General features: G+C 35.4%; 1 protein-coding gene across 1 annotated transcript; it reads right to left on the reverse strand.

Moving 5' to 3' along the window:
• Positions 1-1,136: 1,136 nt before the first annotated feature.
• LOC139130445 (juvenile hormone acid O-methyltransferase-like) lies at positions 1,137-16,172 on the reverse strand. Its single transcript, XM_070696237.1, has 5 exons — positions 15,955-16,172; positions 13,566-13,787; positions 10,162-10,472; positions 5,105-5,240; positions 1,137-3,642 (listed from the first exon to the last, which is right to left on the reverse strand). Exons 2-5 carry the CDS (start codon positions 13,738-13,740, stop codon positions 3,491-3,493), a joined length of 774 nt encoding a protein of 257 aa, XP_070552338.1. The 5' UTR covers positions 13,741-13,787; positions 15,955-16,172; the 3' UTR covers positions 1,137-3,490.
• Between the last annotated feature and the right edge of the window lie 1,784 nt (positions 16,173-17,956).

The raw sequence follows: 17,956 nt of genomic DNA on the forward strand, positions 1-17,956 counted from the left end.
AATGTCTTTTTGTTATCTCTTTTGCATTTCGATCTCATGTTACCATACTTTCAGACAATCGGTATAAAACCCAGACAACATGTTAGTGATCTCATGAGGCAAATTATTAGGATCAATATATGATCTCAATATACTCTCATTGCAATTTGGTTGTAAAAAGAAGGAAAACAGTATTTTCCATGCTGCTTTGTTGTCATCAAAAAATTTTCTAAACCACGTAAATTTTAAAGCAAGTGTAAGCTCGTAGAAGCTTGGAATATTTAACCCTCCCTTTTCTATAGGTGACAATAAAACGCCCTTTTTTATTTTATATTTGGATTAATCGATGAAATCAAAAACTAATTGGTCAACTTTTTTGACAACTTTTGGAGGAACATCTAATACTGCTGCTAAGTATTAAAGATTAGATAAACCAAGACTCTTCGTGATTAAAACTTTACCATTACTACTTTCTTTAGTTGCAACAAATTTGGCGCAAAGACAACCGTTAAACGAAAGAAGTTATGTATCCGGTACTCAATTTGTCTAGTAGTGAGCAGACGGGTACGATGATCTGTACGGAAATAACCGCAAAGTTTGCGGTCAAACTCTGAGGTCCAGAGGGCCTCGAATTTTGACCGCAAACTGTGTGGTTAATTCCACAGACCTCCTCCGCATATCCACCGATTCAATCCAACTCACCATAACTCTCCATTTATTTTGATAGTAAGACAAAATGTTTTACTTTTTTATGTTGAAGTTAGTGTTGACCACGTGTTCGACATCGCGAACGACTACATTTGTGAAATTGTTCCACTCCAATTTTCGCACACGACACAAATGACTTTTGTTCGAGATCTTCCGACAGACATTGAAACTAACGAAACCAGTGTTTGTTTGCTATGAACTGAAGTTTTGCAAAAGTTGTTCCAAAATGGTTGCTGAGGATGTGGGTTGACACATTAAGGGCAAAATAATAAGAAGAGAAACGCCTGAAAGTACGCAAGTTGGGAACAATCAAAAAAGCTGATTACCGTTAACGGGATAAGGGGTGTAATTTATCGACATCAGATGTTGCATACCCTTTTTATCACAAATACACAAAGATACCATCTCACAGTGACTGTCGGTCAAGTATAAGTCAAAACAGAAATCTTGAATGGATATTTACGTTTATTTTAATTTTTGACATAACATTCCAATTCATTGAAAAGTGCATACTTCAGTAAGATATTGTGTAAAATAGTATAATAACAAAATATTTGTTGAGGAAGTGCACAGATGAAGTATAAAAAGGAAATTGAGACACAGAATAAGATTGGTAGAAGGGAGGAATCAATATATTGCTCTTTCAACAATATGTTCTACCCTCGAATGAATTACTGTATAGCTGTTAGAAAACAGTTGATTTACAAAATAGGTACATGTCCAGCTGTCCTATGAAACATAAGTAAAACAGAAGTTATTAAATCGAAAGACATCAAGCATGTTAAACAGGACCGTTGAAAATAACCGAAAGTGCTTTTGAAATATTTGAATCCATTTGAATATGACCTGTCTCTATGACAACGATCCCTCACTTGTCCGAATTCCCGCGTCTCGGTTTCTGTTTATTGGGCGTAATGGGAAAAAGGGAAAAGAAAAACAAGACATTACGACAAACTACTAGGCTTGACTCCTTTCAACTGAAAGTTTCAAAAAAGTGGACACTGCCATTTCTTGTAAAATAATGACATTTGCAAATGCTCTAATAGGCTCACGAGTGCCATAATTCGCGTCATTAACAACAAACCGTATACTGCAATTATATACTGCCAATGACATTATCTACGGTGATATATCAAAGCAGACACAACCTTCAGCATAGTTTACATGCTTTGCCACTTTTCATATTTGAGATGTAAAGAATAATTAATTCCAAAGAAGTGCTCTTTGGAACCTCACAATAGCTAATGCTGAAATCACATAACTTCACTTTGATTAAATACTTAAGGCCTTATCAAGCTCTCAAATCTCACGCTAGGTGCAGATAATTTGGCAGCTGTCGCTTTCATAAACCTTTACAAATATTGACATGAAAATATGACATTGCTTTGAAAACTTAAAAGAACAATAGCTACCGTAATATTGTCGCTGGTTTTCTTCTATAAAAAACATGCTTCAATAATTAATTAAAAATTTGCTTTGATAAGGCAACATTATCTCTACAGAATTTTCTAACAACAAATACATGACGATGGTCCAGTGCAACGAATTAAGGTTTTAAAAGCCTCTAAGTGTAAAATCGAATGTTTGTAGTTGATCGTTTTATGGGTAATATAATGGGTAATGGTATATATAAAATGTAAAAATGTATGTTATAATTATGACTATTTTGACCATTTTTATGCAAATAAAAAAACGTGGAGTTACGTCATCTCTCACCAGCATTTTGAGCAAAGAGGACATAACTCATTATGAGTTACGTCTCAAAAAGGACTTAATTCATTATCAATTAGGTCCTTCATCCGCAGGTCGATTATGCGTTTTTTTAAGAATATTCCTGAAGAGCATCATATTATAAGATTTTTTACATTTGATGTTTTTACATTTTTGCAAGCGCAAAACAGACATAACTATCGAGTTACGTCCTTTGTGCGCTGTCTTTCAATTACAAAATAGGTCGTAACTCAAGTTACGTCCCTATTTCAATATGGCTTATATTGACTTTTTTAAATCGAAATTTACACAAGAGATACATTTCACATTTCCCAACAAAAATATATCGCAAAACTAAATTTTGACCCAAACATTAGTACGTCACTCTTGCACTGGGCCATAGAGTATGTAAATTAAGGTCTTCATTCTGGTACACCGGTATAAGCGTCGTCGCATACAAATTTTGAAAAGTTAAATTTCAGTGGAACAAACCAAAACCATGGATATACTGTATTTTCAAAGGCAAATGTTTATTTGAACCTTGTCTTTTGTTCAATATTCCACGCATAGTGTCCTCCAGTGATTGCACGACTACGCAACGCAACGGAACATTAAATTTTAGAGTACAACCTGGCCATTACAACTAGCTTACATGAATAGCTAGAAAATGTACCTGCGTACCAACAATGTTAGATTGAAGACAAACCAAATTTTTGTTGATTGTTTTATGACATTCGGTCACGGTTTATGAAGGCAATTACTGTTATGCCAAGAAGTGAGAGATTAGCACTTTTTTCTAGTAATGTCTGATGTTTACATGAAATGTTTTTTAGCACTGTCGAATAATCCTTCATTCATTAGGGAAAAGTAATATATTATTTCATAAAGCACACAGAAAGTTTTTAATTGAAATAAAAATGACTCATGAACAAATTACTCGACTAGGGTTTCACATTACTTACATTTTTGTATATTCTGAAGGATTTAGTAGGTAGTTATGTATATCAACCGTTTCACTATGATATAGTAGCAACTAAGTAAATATAAAGTAACAAGAATTTCGTCCACGTGAAGAAAACATTCCTCTCGGTTATTATTTCTTGGCGACCGCCGTAATAAGAGAATACGTAAAGCAATATTTTTCCTCGGAAGTACTAAACACAAATGTAAACGCATCTTTGATATATTCTTCTCTTCTATCTTCTGGAAACCTTTCGAGCTGGCCCATAAAGTTTGGTATGAACACTACAAGAGAGGTTACAGTAACTTTTTGTGAAAAAGGATAAGAAATGTTGAAATCTGTTTTTTCTATATATCATAAACTTATTGTAGTCTAGCACCATCATGCTGATAATATTTGTTCAGTACTTGTGCCGATAGAAGCGCCTGGCTCCAGTTACTTGTGAATAAACCTGATTAATTAGCAGTAATCGCTCACAAAAATGCCCCACATGATTCGTTTGCACCACTGTTCCCAGACAGTGCTATTGAAGTAAACCGTTACACTGCTATCAAGTTAATGAATGACGTGTTATAGTAATTGTGTACGCAAAGTCGAGTTTGCTTAATCTTCTGCGGAGGACTGTCTGGGAAAAGTTATGCACGTATGTATCATCAATTTTCAGCCTGATCAGTTACAGTTGCGAGTTGTTTGAATTCAAAATCCCAAGGGATTACTGTTTGGAAAACATTTGTGTGTGTATGTGTGTGTGCTATCAGCAAAGTCAACCGCCAACTGTTTACAATTTTGTCGAATGGCTGGCTATTTTGCATGGACTTCCTACTATTTCTGTAATTGATGATTACAGGATTCAACAACAATCACACACCCGAACGTGCAGTCTGTTTCCTGTTCCGCACTGCACAGTTCTCATAAATGGAGTGGGATAAGGGTAATTCTGTCTATAGCCGCTATTGGACGGTACAGTATTATATCGGTCTGGTAAGAGCTGGTCAGCAAACCTTGATTTTGAGTAACTCAAATATTTTTAAACCGCCTACTAAGCCCCTACCCTTTGTTGGGGCTTTCTCAAACGATGTACTTGCTGTGTGTCAAGATTGACCATCACATATAGAATAGATCGAAGCACTTGCTTCACGTTTCAAGATTTGCGCCGCATAATCCTTTTGAGTTTTCAGAGCATGTGTTACACAGTCTTTGCTCCCAAATTTCTTCTTTTTCCACTTCAGATTCATAATTTTTTTCTATGAAACCATCACGGCTACAATATGTTATTTAGAAATTGCTCCGCACAGCCTTTCTGTTTTTTTAAATTGATTGTTTCGATTCAAAGTATGTGATTTTTTGAGGAATTGTAAGGATAGAAAAATGGTCGTTCACGCCCCAATGTCTTTTTTATTTTAATCGCCCTCCTCAAATGCCTACCGATTAAGTCCTGTCCGGATTTCAATAGTCCACAGAGTGCAATCAGATCACTCATTTAGGAGGCCATGATAGATTTGAGCAAAGCACACAGTCAGAATGCACAGTGCAGCCAGCGGTAAACGAGGCAGGAAATAGGCTAGTTTGCAGAGCATGCTTGTCGAGTCCAGTATTTGAGATGTCATGACTTGAATTACAAATTCTTCATCAGGAGATTAAAATGATTCATTTAAAACAGGCAATATAACGATACATTTCGAGCGGTTAGTCAAAAGGCCATACCCTGGGAAGAAAGAAAATATCAACCTTCAATAGATAGCTTACCTTTTCCTTCATCTTTTGGATAAAGAAACTTTGCTATATCCTGTGTACAATCAATGTCTTTAAAACCAATACGAGCCAGCATTTGCTCAAATTCATCAACACTTCCTTTTAAAGGGTAGTAGTGATGCTCATAACCCTGGAATATACCAATAGTTTATCTGATCTTAACATATAGTCAGCACAGTCCAGTAGACACGAACACACACACACACACACACACACACACATTTATATATATATATATATATATATATATATATATATATTTATATATATATATATATATATATATATATATATATATAATATATTCACAAAATTATTTCAAGTACAAAGTTAAATATCTATTACTTAAGTTTCATGCGAAATATTCAGACAGAAGTGAAAGGATTCTAAGCACCACTCTCATTTATATGTCAGGTACGTACCATTCTATGTGTAGGTGGTGTTAAAATTTGATAAATAATATTTATTTCGGTGGCGACATTTGAAACAAACTAAGAGCGTTTGTTTAACAGCGTAGATTTATCAGCACTGATAATGTGCAGCTTTTCTGATATGGAAAGTTTACATCGCTTGCTTATGTGAGACTAGCACAATGCTTTGTCAATAATTGACAACGAAATAACTAAGACTTGGACCTTACTCTTTAAGTTCCATGCAAACTTTGACAACTCTGTAATGTGTTTGTATTTTATCGATACAGAACGATTGCACGTGGTCAGTGAAGCGAGTCTTGAGTCTGTGCTGTCCTTCGTTGATACTAAGGCCTTGTAAATCACACCTTTGACTTGGCAGTTACCCTTCAAGGGACTTGCAGATTTGACCCGGCAATAAAAATCAGCTGGCCGATCCTTAGGCTGATCTCCAGTGATTAATCGCTTATTATGCGATTTGATTATACTTTCCATATTCTTCATACAGCTATAACTCACTTAAATTGCGTTCCTATTGAAGATCTTTTGAAGTTCAGACCTCTTTAGAAACTAAAGTAACATATATTATTACTTTGTACTTGAAGCAATTTGTGTTATCATTTATGTTTTCCGCATCGAGCACTCTAATTTCCCATGTGGACATCTGTATACTTATATATATATATATATATATATATATATATATATATATATATATATATATATATATATATATATATATATATATATATATATATTTTACCCACTTGGACAGCAACATTGCATATTACCATGCCCTGCCCGTCGCATTTTTGATTGGTCGAGCTGAACCACGTGACTGACCACAAACACACAGTAATGGTTTGTTTACATGCCCGTGAATATGAATAGTAAGATTAACAACTCAAAGTATCGTAACTTTACACCTCAAACGAAAATCATATTTAATCACAAAATAAAATGGAGCACTTGTAGGTCAAGTTGAGATACTTTTTTCTGAAAACATCTCCGAATTTGCCAATTTTCTACAGCGCACGTGACAGTGCGTCGCGTATTGCTAAGTTTCTGGGCCCAGTTGTTGTTCGCTCCTGAAATTTTCGGAAATTTTGACGGTTTTCTTGGGTTCGCTGATAATATAATCGAAATAAAAGACTCCGCCCTGATCATTAACGTTTATTTATGGGCACGGGCTCGAGGAAAGCCAAATTAACAGGCTCGGCAAGCCTCGCCCATTAATTTTTGGCTTTCCTCTCGCCCTTGGCAACAAATAAACGTTAATGGTCAGCGCGTCGCCCGTTATTTCTATATTATCATCAGACTAAAAGATGGAGTTTACCTTATTCCTTAGGCGAGAGCATGTCATTCCTGTAGGTCATATGGATATTATGCAGCGAGTCATAGTCACCTCTCCTACCAACTTCTAAATCAGAGTTACACTAGATAAAGGCCTGTCTCTGCATTACTGTGGTTTTACTTGTTATCCGGATATTAAACTTGCAACATCTATTTACCCAGCTAATTCATATTAATGATATTGAGACTTTGATCGGTAACTACATGCAGTTCACCTCATGGGCGCTCCATAGGGTACACAATGTGTATACAAAGTCACTTATAATGATCATATAGGTGCAATAAACTAATTTGTGACAGGGGTTGGTCAACTGGACGGCATTCCTCAGGATAACCAACAGATGTATATGTATGTTGTACATCCGTGTATAAGCTCCTACTTTAGTTCAATTAAAATACGGAAAGGTTAGGAGAGTCTAACGGGGCGATAGAGTTTGTAAAATTACTTTTCAGACCAGAGAAACTATCAAAAGATATCAAAACAATGGGACATTGAAGTTACCGTGACAGCATTGTGAGGATAGGGCACGTTTTCCAGTATATTTATGATCCCATGACCCTCCGTCCCTGTTACCTAAATAGCATAGCCCAACTCCGCACATTCACCAGTGTTTATTTTTCACTGAAGTCCACGACGACGGTTTTGGTTTTCATCCTCTAAAATTTGCAATTTCATTTGTTTGAAACAATTATCCTTTCATGTGAAGAGCTTTTACCGTTGACTATTACGACTTTCACTGCTAGTTGTTGTTTCAACAAGATGCAGACCATTTGATCGTGGAATGTTGAGTTTCTTTTACGGGTAGGCAATGCGCATTTCAGGTCACAGTTCACACTATGTTGTTCATCGGGAGCATACATGACGTTATTTTAAGAATTGATTCATGCGGAAATTTCACCAGAATGTCACTGATCCAGGGATTGTGTAATAAGTTTGATTTGATGCAGTGATATAAAATACTGTGTCAGTTTGGCTCGAAATCATAGCTGAGTTTTGCTGCCTTTTGGCTATGGTTGTCTATCAGTATGAATGTGATCAAAGAATGCTAGTTCATGGAGATCGAGAGAGAGTAAATTTTTTATGTGTTTTTCTTCCTGTACAATTTCTTTGGCTTGAAGTCGATTGAGAAAGTGGTTGAAAGTTAGCATATTGTTCGCATAAATTTAGCGATTTTGAAAAAGTATTAAGTGAGACTGTTAAATCAGACACTGTCTGTTAGGGTTACAGAAACCTTTTTTGGCGCATTCATTCCGTCCCTCATTTTTATCACTTTGTTCAACAATTTTAGTATGGTTACTGTAGAGCAGTATTGTAATACTTTCGTAATTTGTAATATTTACTGCTGCAGTAAATTGTAATAAAATTTTGCGGTAATTTGTAATATTGCAGTAAATTGTAAAAACTTTGGAATAATTTGTAATAATTGAACTGGCGCACTTTGTAATAAAATTTGGAGTAATTTTTAATAACAATCACTGCAGGAATCTGTAATAAAATTTGTAGTAAATTGTAATTAGGCTCTTTTGATGAAAAAATGTCTAATTTAAATGGTGGTACTAGTCTGTGATCAGACGCTGATTACATATCCTTCTATTTCGAGCAAACATGTTTTCTTTTAATGGATTTTCAGGTAACAGACAGCCTTCTATCTATCTAGAAATCGTAGGGGCGCCCTGCTATCCTTCCTGAGAACCGAGTCATCAACAAGCACTGTTTAAGCGTTTTCAATAAACTTAAATTGACACCATTCTGAAGCAATGACGATCGCGTGATCAACTACTTTAATTACATTCGTAAGTAACTTACTAGGGACAGCCTACATAAACCTAAACCTAGCTTCAGATTGAATACATCATTAGGGTTTGGTCAATAGCCTAACTGTATTATTTCTTCAAATCTACTAAACAAGAGATAAACTTTTGAATACTTATATGCGGGGCTATAGCACACTAAAGTTTCGTTTGAATGAATCAAGGAGTTAATTGGTTATGTTGTATACCTGGCGCGATAGTAGGTAAATTTCGCGACAAACGGCAAAAGTTTGGCTCCTTTTCAGGCTTATAACTCTTGCATTTCTTTAAGAGTGATAATGATTGGAAGATTTTCCAAAAGTTCTACAAGGTACAGGAAGTTCATGGTCAATTATTGACAAAGCACAGAGTTACTCTAATATAAGCAAGCGATGTAATCTTCGTCGATCAGAAAAGCAACACATTATCAATGCTGACAAATCTACGCTGTTAAACAAACGCTCTGAGTTGGTTTCAAACTGTCGCCATCAAATCAAATTTGACACCACCTACGAATAAAGTGGTACGTTCCAATCATAGAAATGAAAGTTTCGAGCTAAGAATCCTTTGAGTTCCGTCTGAAAATTGCAGGATGCATGATAGGTAATCAGCGTATGCTCACTGACTAGTACCACCATTCAAATTAGAGATTGGTTCATCAAAAGAGCCTAATTACAATTTACTCCAAATTTTATTACAAATCACTGCAGTTATTGTTATTACAAATTACTCCAAATTTTATTACAATTTATTGCAGTGTTACAAATCACCGCAAAATTTTATTACAATTTACTGTAGTATTACAAATTACTGCTCTACAGCTACACTGTTGAGTACTTTGAGTGCATTATGTCTGAGAGTGAATGCAGTGTAGCTGTCAGTGTCTATGTTTACACTGTGCCAACCATTGAGTTACTGTAGCAAGATCAAGTATCAGCTTGGATTGAATTACACAAGTGCTTTGGTAAATACCGGTTAAAGTCTGAACATCATCAGTGAACTTGCTGGGTAATTAGCAAGTCTCTTGTCCGGATAACTCGTAAAACCCCTGTAAAACGTGTTTTGGGCAGGTGTCATGAGCTTGTAAATGAGTATGATATGTCTCTCAGCCAGATGATTACTGATGGCATCAGAAACATCATTCTGGGGATCGTCAACATTTCCTATTTCGACTTAAATATTGGTGTATGACGGGTGCAATATGCGATGCAGGATGTCATTGCCCTTTCGAAACACCTGCAGTGTATCACTTCTTGGTTGCTTCACAGGAGTTTTATACTTTTTCCTATAACTTTATTATGTTATATGTACGGTTAATTTATTCATAGTCTGCTTCTCTGTGCTGTGCTGTGATTGCCATATAAAAAGTATGTAATACGACTTTTGATCCATGTTTTTAAGATATCTGTGAGATATATTCACTATATATTTAGTATCCTTTATCTTATGTGGCCATGTGCTTTGAAGATAAGTCTTTAATACGAAAAAAGATATTACCCTCATGAAGGTTTCCCACTTCGGACTTGTGTAGCTGTTGAGAGCTTTTACAGTGTCCAATACGTTTGGATCACGTTGTATCATACTCAAGAAACACTGACCACCTGGTTTCAAACTCTGATGTATGCCTTCCAATGCAGTCTTGAAATCCTTCATCCAGTGTAAGGCAAGGTGTGCGACGACTTTGTCATATGAATTGCTATACTCTTCATATGTGGACAGCTGTGTAGCATCGCCAACACAGTATGTTATGTTCTTAGCTGTGGAGATATCCTTGGCTTCTTTAATCATCTCCTGGGAGATGTCGAAGGCTGTTTTATAAAAAAAAAAAACAGGTAGATAATTGAAGATGTGTGTATCTTCATCATTCATCTGACACCATCTTAGAGAATACATAATGATCCACTCTTTGCTAGTGCATGACGTTACTATACACTATTGCTGTACTTATTTCTGTTCGAGTGAATTTAAACTGTGTGACTTCTTTTAACTATATATATATATATATATATATATATATAATATATATATATATATATATATATATATATATATATATATATATATATATATATATATATATATATATATATATATATATATATATATATATATATATATATATATATATATTAAAAGATCCAAACATCAACCCCATCATATAGCAAATTTCAATCTCAGTAAACAAAAGAATATCAAGCATATCGGACTGTGAAGCCACATACAACCAGATATGAACTGAAAATGCCCACGTGTTTCATTATATATTGCAGTTTTGTGTACATTTAAACTTTTGTCACATGTTTGCAACCTCATTAAAAGTGTTCATGATCAATGAACAATAATCATCACATCAGATATGCAAATTATGAATTACCTGACATGGAAATGTGAAATGACTTGCAATATTGTTTTACTTGGTATCACCGATGTACATAGCATGTTTCACCAACTTTGATCAAGTAAATCCCGGTATATATCCCTAATTAGGAAAGTTCATTAAATATGCAAATTAGGAATTGGCTGAATAAAATGCTAAATGACTTTGAATAATGTAATCATAGCCATAGCAAGTTTCATCAACTTTGGTCTAGTCAATCTATGTATCCTTAATTAGGAAATTTCATTAAATATGCAAATTAGGAATTTGCTGACGTAAAAATGTTCAATGACTTTCAATAATGTTACATCATATAATCTTCAATGACATAGCAACTTTCATCAACATTGGTCAAGTAAATTCAGATAGGCCTAAGTATCCCTAATTAGAGAAATTCATTAAATATGCAAATTAGAAATTACCTGAAGTAAAAATGCGTAATAACTTCCAATAACGTTGTATCATAGTATCGTAAATGTACATGGCAAGTTTCGTCAACTTTGATCAAGTCAATTTAGATAAATTCCGTAATAAGGAAAGTTCATTTAATATGCAAATTGGGAATTATATTTAATGTCATCTCTTTATACCTTTCATAGCTGATATATGTTCATGTGATCAACATTTGTAGCAAATCTCATCAAATCGTATTCAGTCCTTCTCAATGTATATCCACTTTTTCTAAAAGTATGCAAGCCACACCAATTAAAAAACTAATCAGTTCTTGCCATTTGCTCACTGAATCTATGTACCAGCTTTGATTCTGATCTTATCAGCCATTTTTGAGATATCGGACCAACAGACACACAGACACAAAGACATCGCTGCGACATAAGCTCACGTGTGTGAACACTTTAGCTAAAAAGGCCGCCCATGAATACGAAACAGCACTCAACAGGAGCGGCAACCAGCACAACATGATATATAATCAACCACCGACCGGCAGCGCTCCCAAAAGATAAAGCAGCAGGCAGATAATTTGGTAGAACCCACCATTCAACAAAGCAGTAAAAACCAACATTGGCAGAAGATTCCTTAACCTCATTAAATTACACTTCCCCAAAGGACATCCATTACACAAGATCTTCAATAAAAACAACGTGAAAGTCAGCTACAGCTATACAAGAAATATTTAAGATTTTGCTGTGGCATCAGTATGAAATGAATATTTTACCAACGAATTTCAAAAATAAATCTTTGTTTCGACAATAGTTACCGAAATCCGTTCAATGCTACCGTGCTATCATAACTATATAACAGTCATTGTTTTCTGGATGCGGATGTAATCTATATTAATCCCTCTAATACCTCTGCTTTACGATGTACTCGGACGTACTTTATAAGCAACCTTATATTATTTACCCGGGGTTGACTCTTGTATTACCCTATTTGTAACAATCAAACCTAGTTGTTACAAAACCTAATTTTCAAAAAAACTCTGCTGTATTTGTTGAAATCTTGATGAAATATGCATTTTTGTATTTTGGCAACGATTTTCTTTTTTTTCTTGTCGAAACTCATTTTTTCTGAAACTGCTCGTCAGATTAAATTTTGTTGTGCAGTTCCTAGGGATAAGAGGCCTACGTGTAAGATAATAATCAAGTCGTGCAGATACATGACAAAAGTTTGTTTCGGGGCAATTTTCATCAATTTCGGTCCAAATGTCAAAAAATACGGGGATAACTTTTGTTACAAATAGGGTTGATTGTTACAAATAGGGTTGACATGTAACAATCCTTGTTAGTATGATTTCAGTCAGAAAACAAGATTTTTTGACATGTTTTACCGAAATTGGTGAAAATTGCCCCGAAACAAACTTTTGGCATGTATCTGCACAACTTGATTATCTTTAACGTGTAGAGCTATTATCCCAAGGAACATGCACATCGAAATTATTCGAACGAGCAGTTTCAGAAAAAATGAGTTTCGACAAGGAAAAAAAAAGAAAATCGTTCCCAAAAATACAAATATGCATATTTCATCAAGATTTCAACAAATACGGACAAGTTTTTTTGAAAATTAGGTTTTGTTACAAATAGGGTTGATTGTTACAAATAGGGTTGACATGTCAACCCTATTTGTAACAATCAACCCTATTTGTAACAAAAGGTAACCCCATATAGGGTTAGTATGATTTCTGTCAGAAAACAATTGACATTTTTGACCGAAATTGGTGAAATTTGCCCCGAAAAAAACTTTTGTCATGTACCTGCACGACTTGATTATATCTTACACGTACGAGTAGGCCTCTTATCCCTAGGAACTGCACAACAAAATTTAATCTGACGAGCAGTTTCAGAAAAAATGAGTTTCGACAAGGAAAAAAAAGAAAATTGTTCCCAAAAAAAAGCAAATATGCCTATTTCATCAAGATTTCAACAAATACGGCAAAGTTTTTTTGAAAATGAGGTTTGTTACAAAAGGGTTGATTGTTACAAATAGGGGTAAACATGTCACCCTATTTGTAACAATCAACGCAATTTGTAACAAAAGCAGTCACAAATAGGGATAATACAACTCTTACCTGTTACTCGTGCAACACGCTTCGACAAAAGTGCTGTTAGAGCGCCTACCCCACAGCCAACATCTAGTAAAACATCTTTCCGTTTCAATGGCATTGCCTGGGAAATCCCTTCCATGAACTGCGAGGCAAATGCATACGCCGTGGGAGAAAAAGTGTTCACACGACTGAAATTCATCGTGAAAATTTATTGCGTACCCGAGGTGCCTTTTATCTCGATCGTAACTGAGGAATATGAGAGAGAATTGGAGAAAAAAAAAACAAGTGAAGTATCTTAATGATTTAATATACTTTGTTTACCCCTCTTAGGAGTCCATTTTTATTCATTCAACTATATATATTTATCGATTCATTAATTAATTTTTATCGATCTATTTATTTATTTAGGTAACGCAGGGTATTAGACTTCTTAACTTGTAAAAAAATTATCGGAAACACCAGTGTACAAGAAAATAAATACCGGTGTAGAGAAAGTTTTAACAGTACCATTTGCATATTTACAGGGCTTGTCTAATTAAGCTACGTATCGAAATTTGATGCACTAGACTTGATCAATCGTCGGAGATATATTTGTCATACTTTTGTTATGATGATGTCAAAAGTTTGATATGCATGCATGTTTAGTTCAGTTATCAAAACTGAATACATATCATTAAATAAGACTTCTCGAGTAAATCGGTCTCATTTAGATTTAGATATGCTGGAAGTTTCATGAGCGTAATGAATAATTATTATCTCGTTTGCTTAATAATTATCTCGTTTCTGTGAGTAGGCATACATTAGAGCTGAATTTACTGAATTTGATCGGACTACACATTTACGTCGTTCATACTTAGTTTTCATTTATACCGAAAATTTTGTAAGCATTACAGACTATCAGGCTATATGCATATTTATTGAAGTTTTTTATGAGGTAAATATCAAAACTGAATGGACTGAATTTTACCAGACTTCCTAAATACATTGATTATACTCAGTTTTGTGGCAGCATATACTGACTATTAGCTCTTTTAGATATCGAACGTGGTATAGCCATATCTTAAAACTGTTGACATTAAATTTGATCAAATTTCCAACGTACATTGGTCATACTTGGACTTAGTCATACTGAAGGTGTTTTGAGTATGGTACACTCTGATCATTAGATGAATTGCATATTTGATTAACTTCTGTAATTAGGCTGAACGCACTAAATTTGATCCGACCTCTAAGATACGTTAGCCTAACTAATGTTTACTTATGCTATTACCTTGATGAGCGTGACATATTGATTATTAAATTATTTGCATGCTTAAAAACTCCAATGATCGCATATATATCACCGTGTCAGCTGAATGTACTGAATTTGATCTAACTACTGAGATACATAGGTCATGCTGAGGTTTAGTTATACTGGTCGTTTGACGAGGGTGACAAATGACTCATTTGTATAGTCTAGAAATAGGCTACTTTCATGGAACCTGTATGACTTACATCATCGCATTTACGATTGTTGCGGATAGTTCCGGTCCCAGAGCAATTTAGGCCTTCCTTTGATTCATATTGTGTCATATGACTAACAGTTAACCGCATATTCACTTGTAAGTTATAGCATAGACCCTCGAGAAAACTAGGGTCTATGTTTGGCTGCAGTTTTCTGTCCCGTTGTCTCGATGGTCTATGGTTATTATCAAAACCGATCACCCACGGGCAAATCAAGGCATCGACTATAGCAATGCATGGTTCTTCTGTCCTTTTACCGATGTTACATTTTGTGTACTCGGTTGTGGCCAACGTTTAAGCTTAAAGTCAACAGTGACTGTGGTTTACCTTCACGATCAAATCTTCGTCTCTTTCAGTCGGATATTTACCATAAGTTACTATTTCGACTTGTACATAGTCAGTTTTGAGTAGCTGTGTGACCCCATTTCTTCCTGGAGTGTCTTATTCTGCCTAACGGCAGATAGCAGGGGCATAGGTAGCGCTACGGATCCCGACAAGTGTCTTTAGATGCTCTGGGTCACACCAGTATTACAAGTCTTCCTGCTTCAATGAAGATAAAAAAAGATTACCCACCTTCTGACCTTTCCCAATTGTGGAGTTTACCGTTGCTGTCTTCCTATCAGCTGTCCTCTTTGCCACTGTAAAGCCTTGTGCTATATGACTTTACCTCGGGGTCATATCCTTTTAAAAATAACGTGGCATTATCGCTATATCAGGGTTTACTGGTTAAAATGGACATACGTATCGAGGTCATTGTTTTTTTACTGAGCTGTCTGTGTTTTTCGCTGTTATACATATACTTAATACTTTATGCACCATGTTAATTTTTTTCGGGACCCACAGGTCCCATGACCAGGGTCAAACCACCATGTACTCCACACAAAATGACGACAATGAACAACTCATTCACCATATCGTAGCAATAACTAGAGTAGATCCGATGTGTTAAGTTGCCAGTTGCCCTTCATTTTAATTCTCATCAACATTATATCAGTGATATTTCAGTAATTGGCATCATAGAAGTCAACAAACCGGATGACAAACTGCGTAAACATTTAGAATCACAATGGATAAAACAACTCGACACACTGTCCCATGCTGGCCAAAACATTCACGAAGGATTTAAATAGGTTTCAATAACGCCCCACTCGTCGTTCGATTATGTAAAATGGCTCTTTTGGGCGCACCAGTTTCCAGCCCTCGGCGTCGATCCTGACAGTTTTGACCATATCCACAGCCTCTGGGTTAGTCTCTTTCCTGTCGTTTTTAGCTAACGTGTTCAAACACGTGAGCTAATGTCGTACCGATATCTGTCTGTCTGTGTGTCTGCCTGTCTGCCTGTTAAGACGATATCTCAAAAAGACATGAATGAATTCGAGTCAGATTTAGTAGATAGGTACCATTTGTTAATGGCAAGAAACGTTTAAATTTTGGTTAGCCTGGCTTGCGTATTAATGAAGTAATGACATTTCTTTTTTCATATAATGGTTTCCTATGGAGACAGTCGTGACAATGTCGACATATCTCAAGAAATACCGCACAAAATTTTATGAAACTTTTCACTGATGACAATCTCAGAACATTATGATGATGTCTGCTCATTTGCATATTTATTGAACTTTTGTAATTAGTGATATACCTCTAAAATCTCTACACAAATTTTAACACCTGCTTCAAATATTGATGTGATATATCTAATTGTATTGTGTAGCATTGAGTAGTGTCAAGTAAATACATAGCTCATTTGAATATTTAATAAAGTTTTGTAATTAGCCATATAACTCCGAAATAACTCCACAAATTTAATGAAATCTGCTGCTGATACGTTGTGAAGCCTTTAAGAGTGTAAAGGTAATTCAGGATCCATTTGCATACTTAATGAACTTTGTAATGAGTGAAATTAGTGATATAACTCTGAAACTATGGCCCAAATTTGGTGAAACCTGCAAAAGATATTGATGTGGTAAATATCTAATTGTCGCACGAAGCACTGAGCAGTGTCAAGTTAATTAAGGGTTCATTTGCATAATAATTAACGTTTGTAATTAGTGATATAACTCCGAAATTACAGCATGAAATTTGAAGAAACGTGCTACAGATGTTGATCTGATAGAGCATTGAGCAGTGACAAGTCATTTGCATATAAATGACAACCATGTAAAGTGAATCAACACTGTCGGTGAAATACAAAAATTAAATTTTTTGTACACACATGCACTTTTTACCTGCTACTTCAAGCAAAGTACATTTACATGAATTATCAAACACATATAAATGTAGAGATCTTGTTTTAAATGTCAACAGTTTGCCCAATACACTCTCATGTATTATAATTAGATATGTTTTGACGAAGTAATATCGGCCACATTTTGCGTTCCTTTTAGGGGACTTCGAAATTTTGGCAAGTCAGAAGAGGGACATGAATGCATTGTGCATTTGAAAGGGGCATTTGAAAGTATCTGCGAACTTTTTTCAGAATGTGACGGCCCCATCCCCTCAGGGGTGGTTGGGAATGCAGCCTTAAATTTGTATTTTGTATATTATTATATATTATTTATTTGTGTGGAATACATGGTGCTTTGACCCTGAACATGTGTCATGTGACCTCTGGGTCCCCAAATAATAACATGGTAGTATTTAGTTTATGTACAACAACAAAAACACAGACACCTCGATACAAAATCAATGACCTTGACACGTGGTCCAATTTGACCCAGTATACCCTGAAATAGCAACAGTGCCACGTGATTTAAAAAGGACATGATCTAACGAGGTGATGTTAAAACTGACCAAAGGTAGAGCCGAAAATTGGCGATGTTGTCTGGCGGACGTCCCCGTGCAAAAGAGGACAGGACTTGGAGAACTGTGACCTCTGCCACAGATGGCGCTGTAGGGTGACACTTGCATAGATA

Source organism: Ptychodera flava, chromosome 4 (assembly GCF_041260155.1).
Source record: "Ptychodera flava strain L36383 chromosome 4, AS_Pfla_20210202, whole genome shotgun sequence".
NCBI classification, from domain to species: Eukaryota; Metazoa; Hemichordata; class Enteropneusta; family Ptychoderidae; genus Ptychodera; species Ptychodera flava.

What these genes read in the sequence shown, in the direction of transcription:
- LOC139130445 (XM_070696237.1), bottom strand. Translation starts at nt 13,740, where the DNA reads ATGAATTTCAGTCGTGTGAACACTTTTTCTCCCACGGCGTATGCATTT. An exon ending in GCGTGTTGCACGAGTAACAG is followed by an intron (nt 10,473 to 13,565) that starts GTAAGAGTTGTA and finishes TTTATAAAACAG; the next exon opens with CCTTCGACATCTCCCAGGAG. An exon ending in AGTGGGAAACCTTCATGAGG is followed by an intron (nt 5,241 to 10,161) that starts GTAATATCTTTT and finishes GGTATATTCCAG; the next exon opens with GGTTATGAGCATCACTACTA.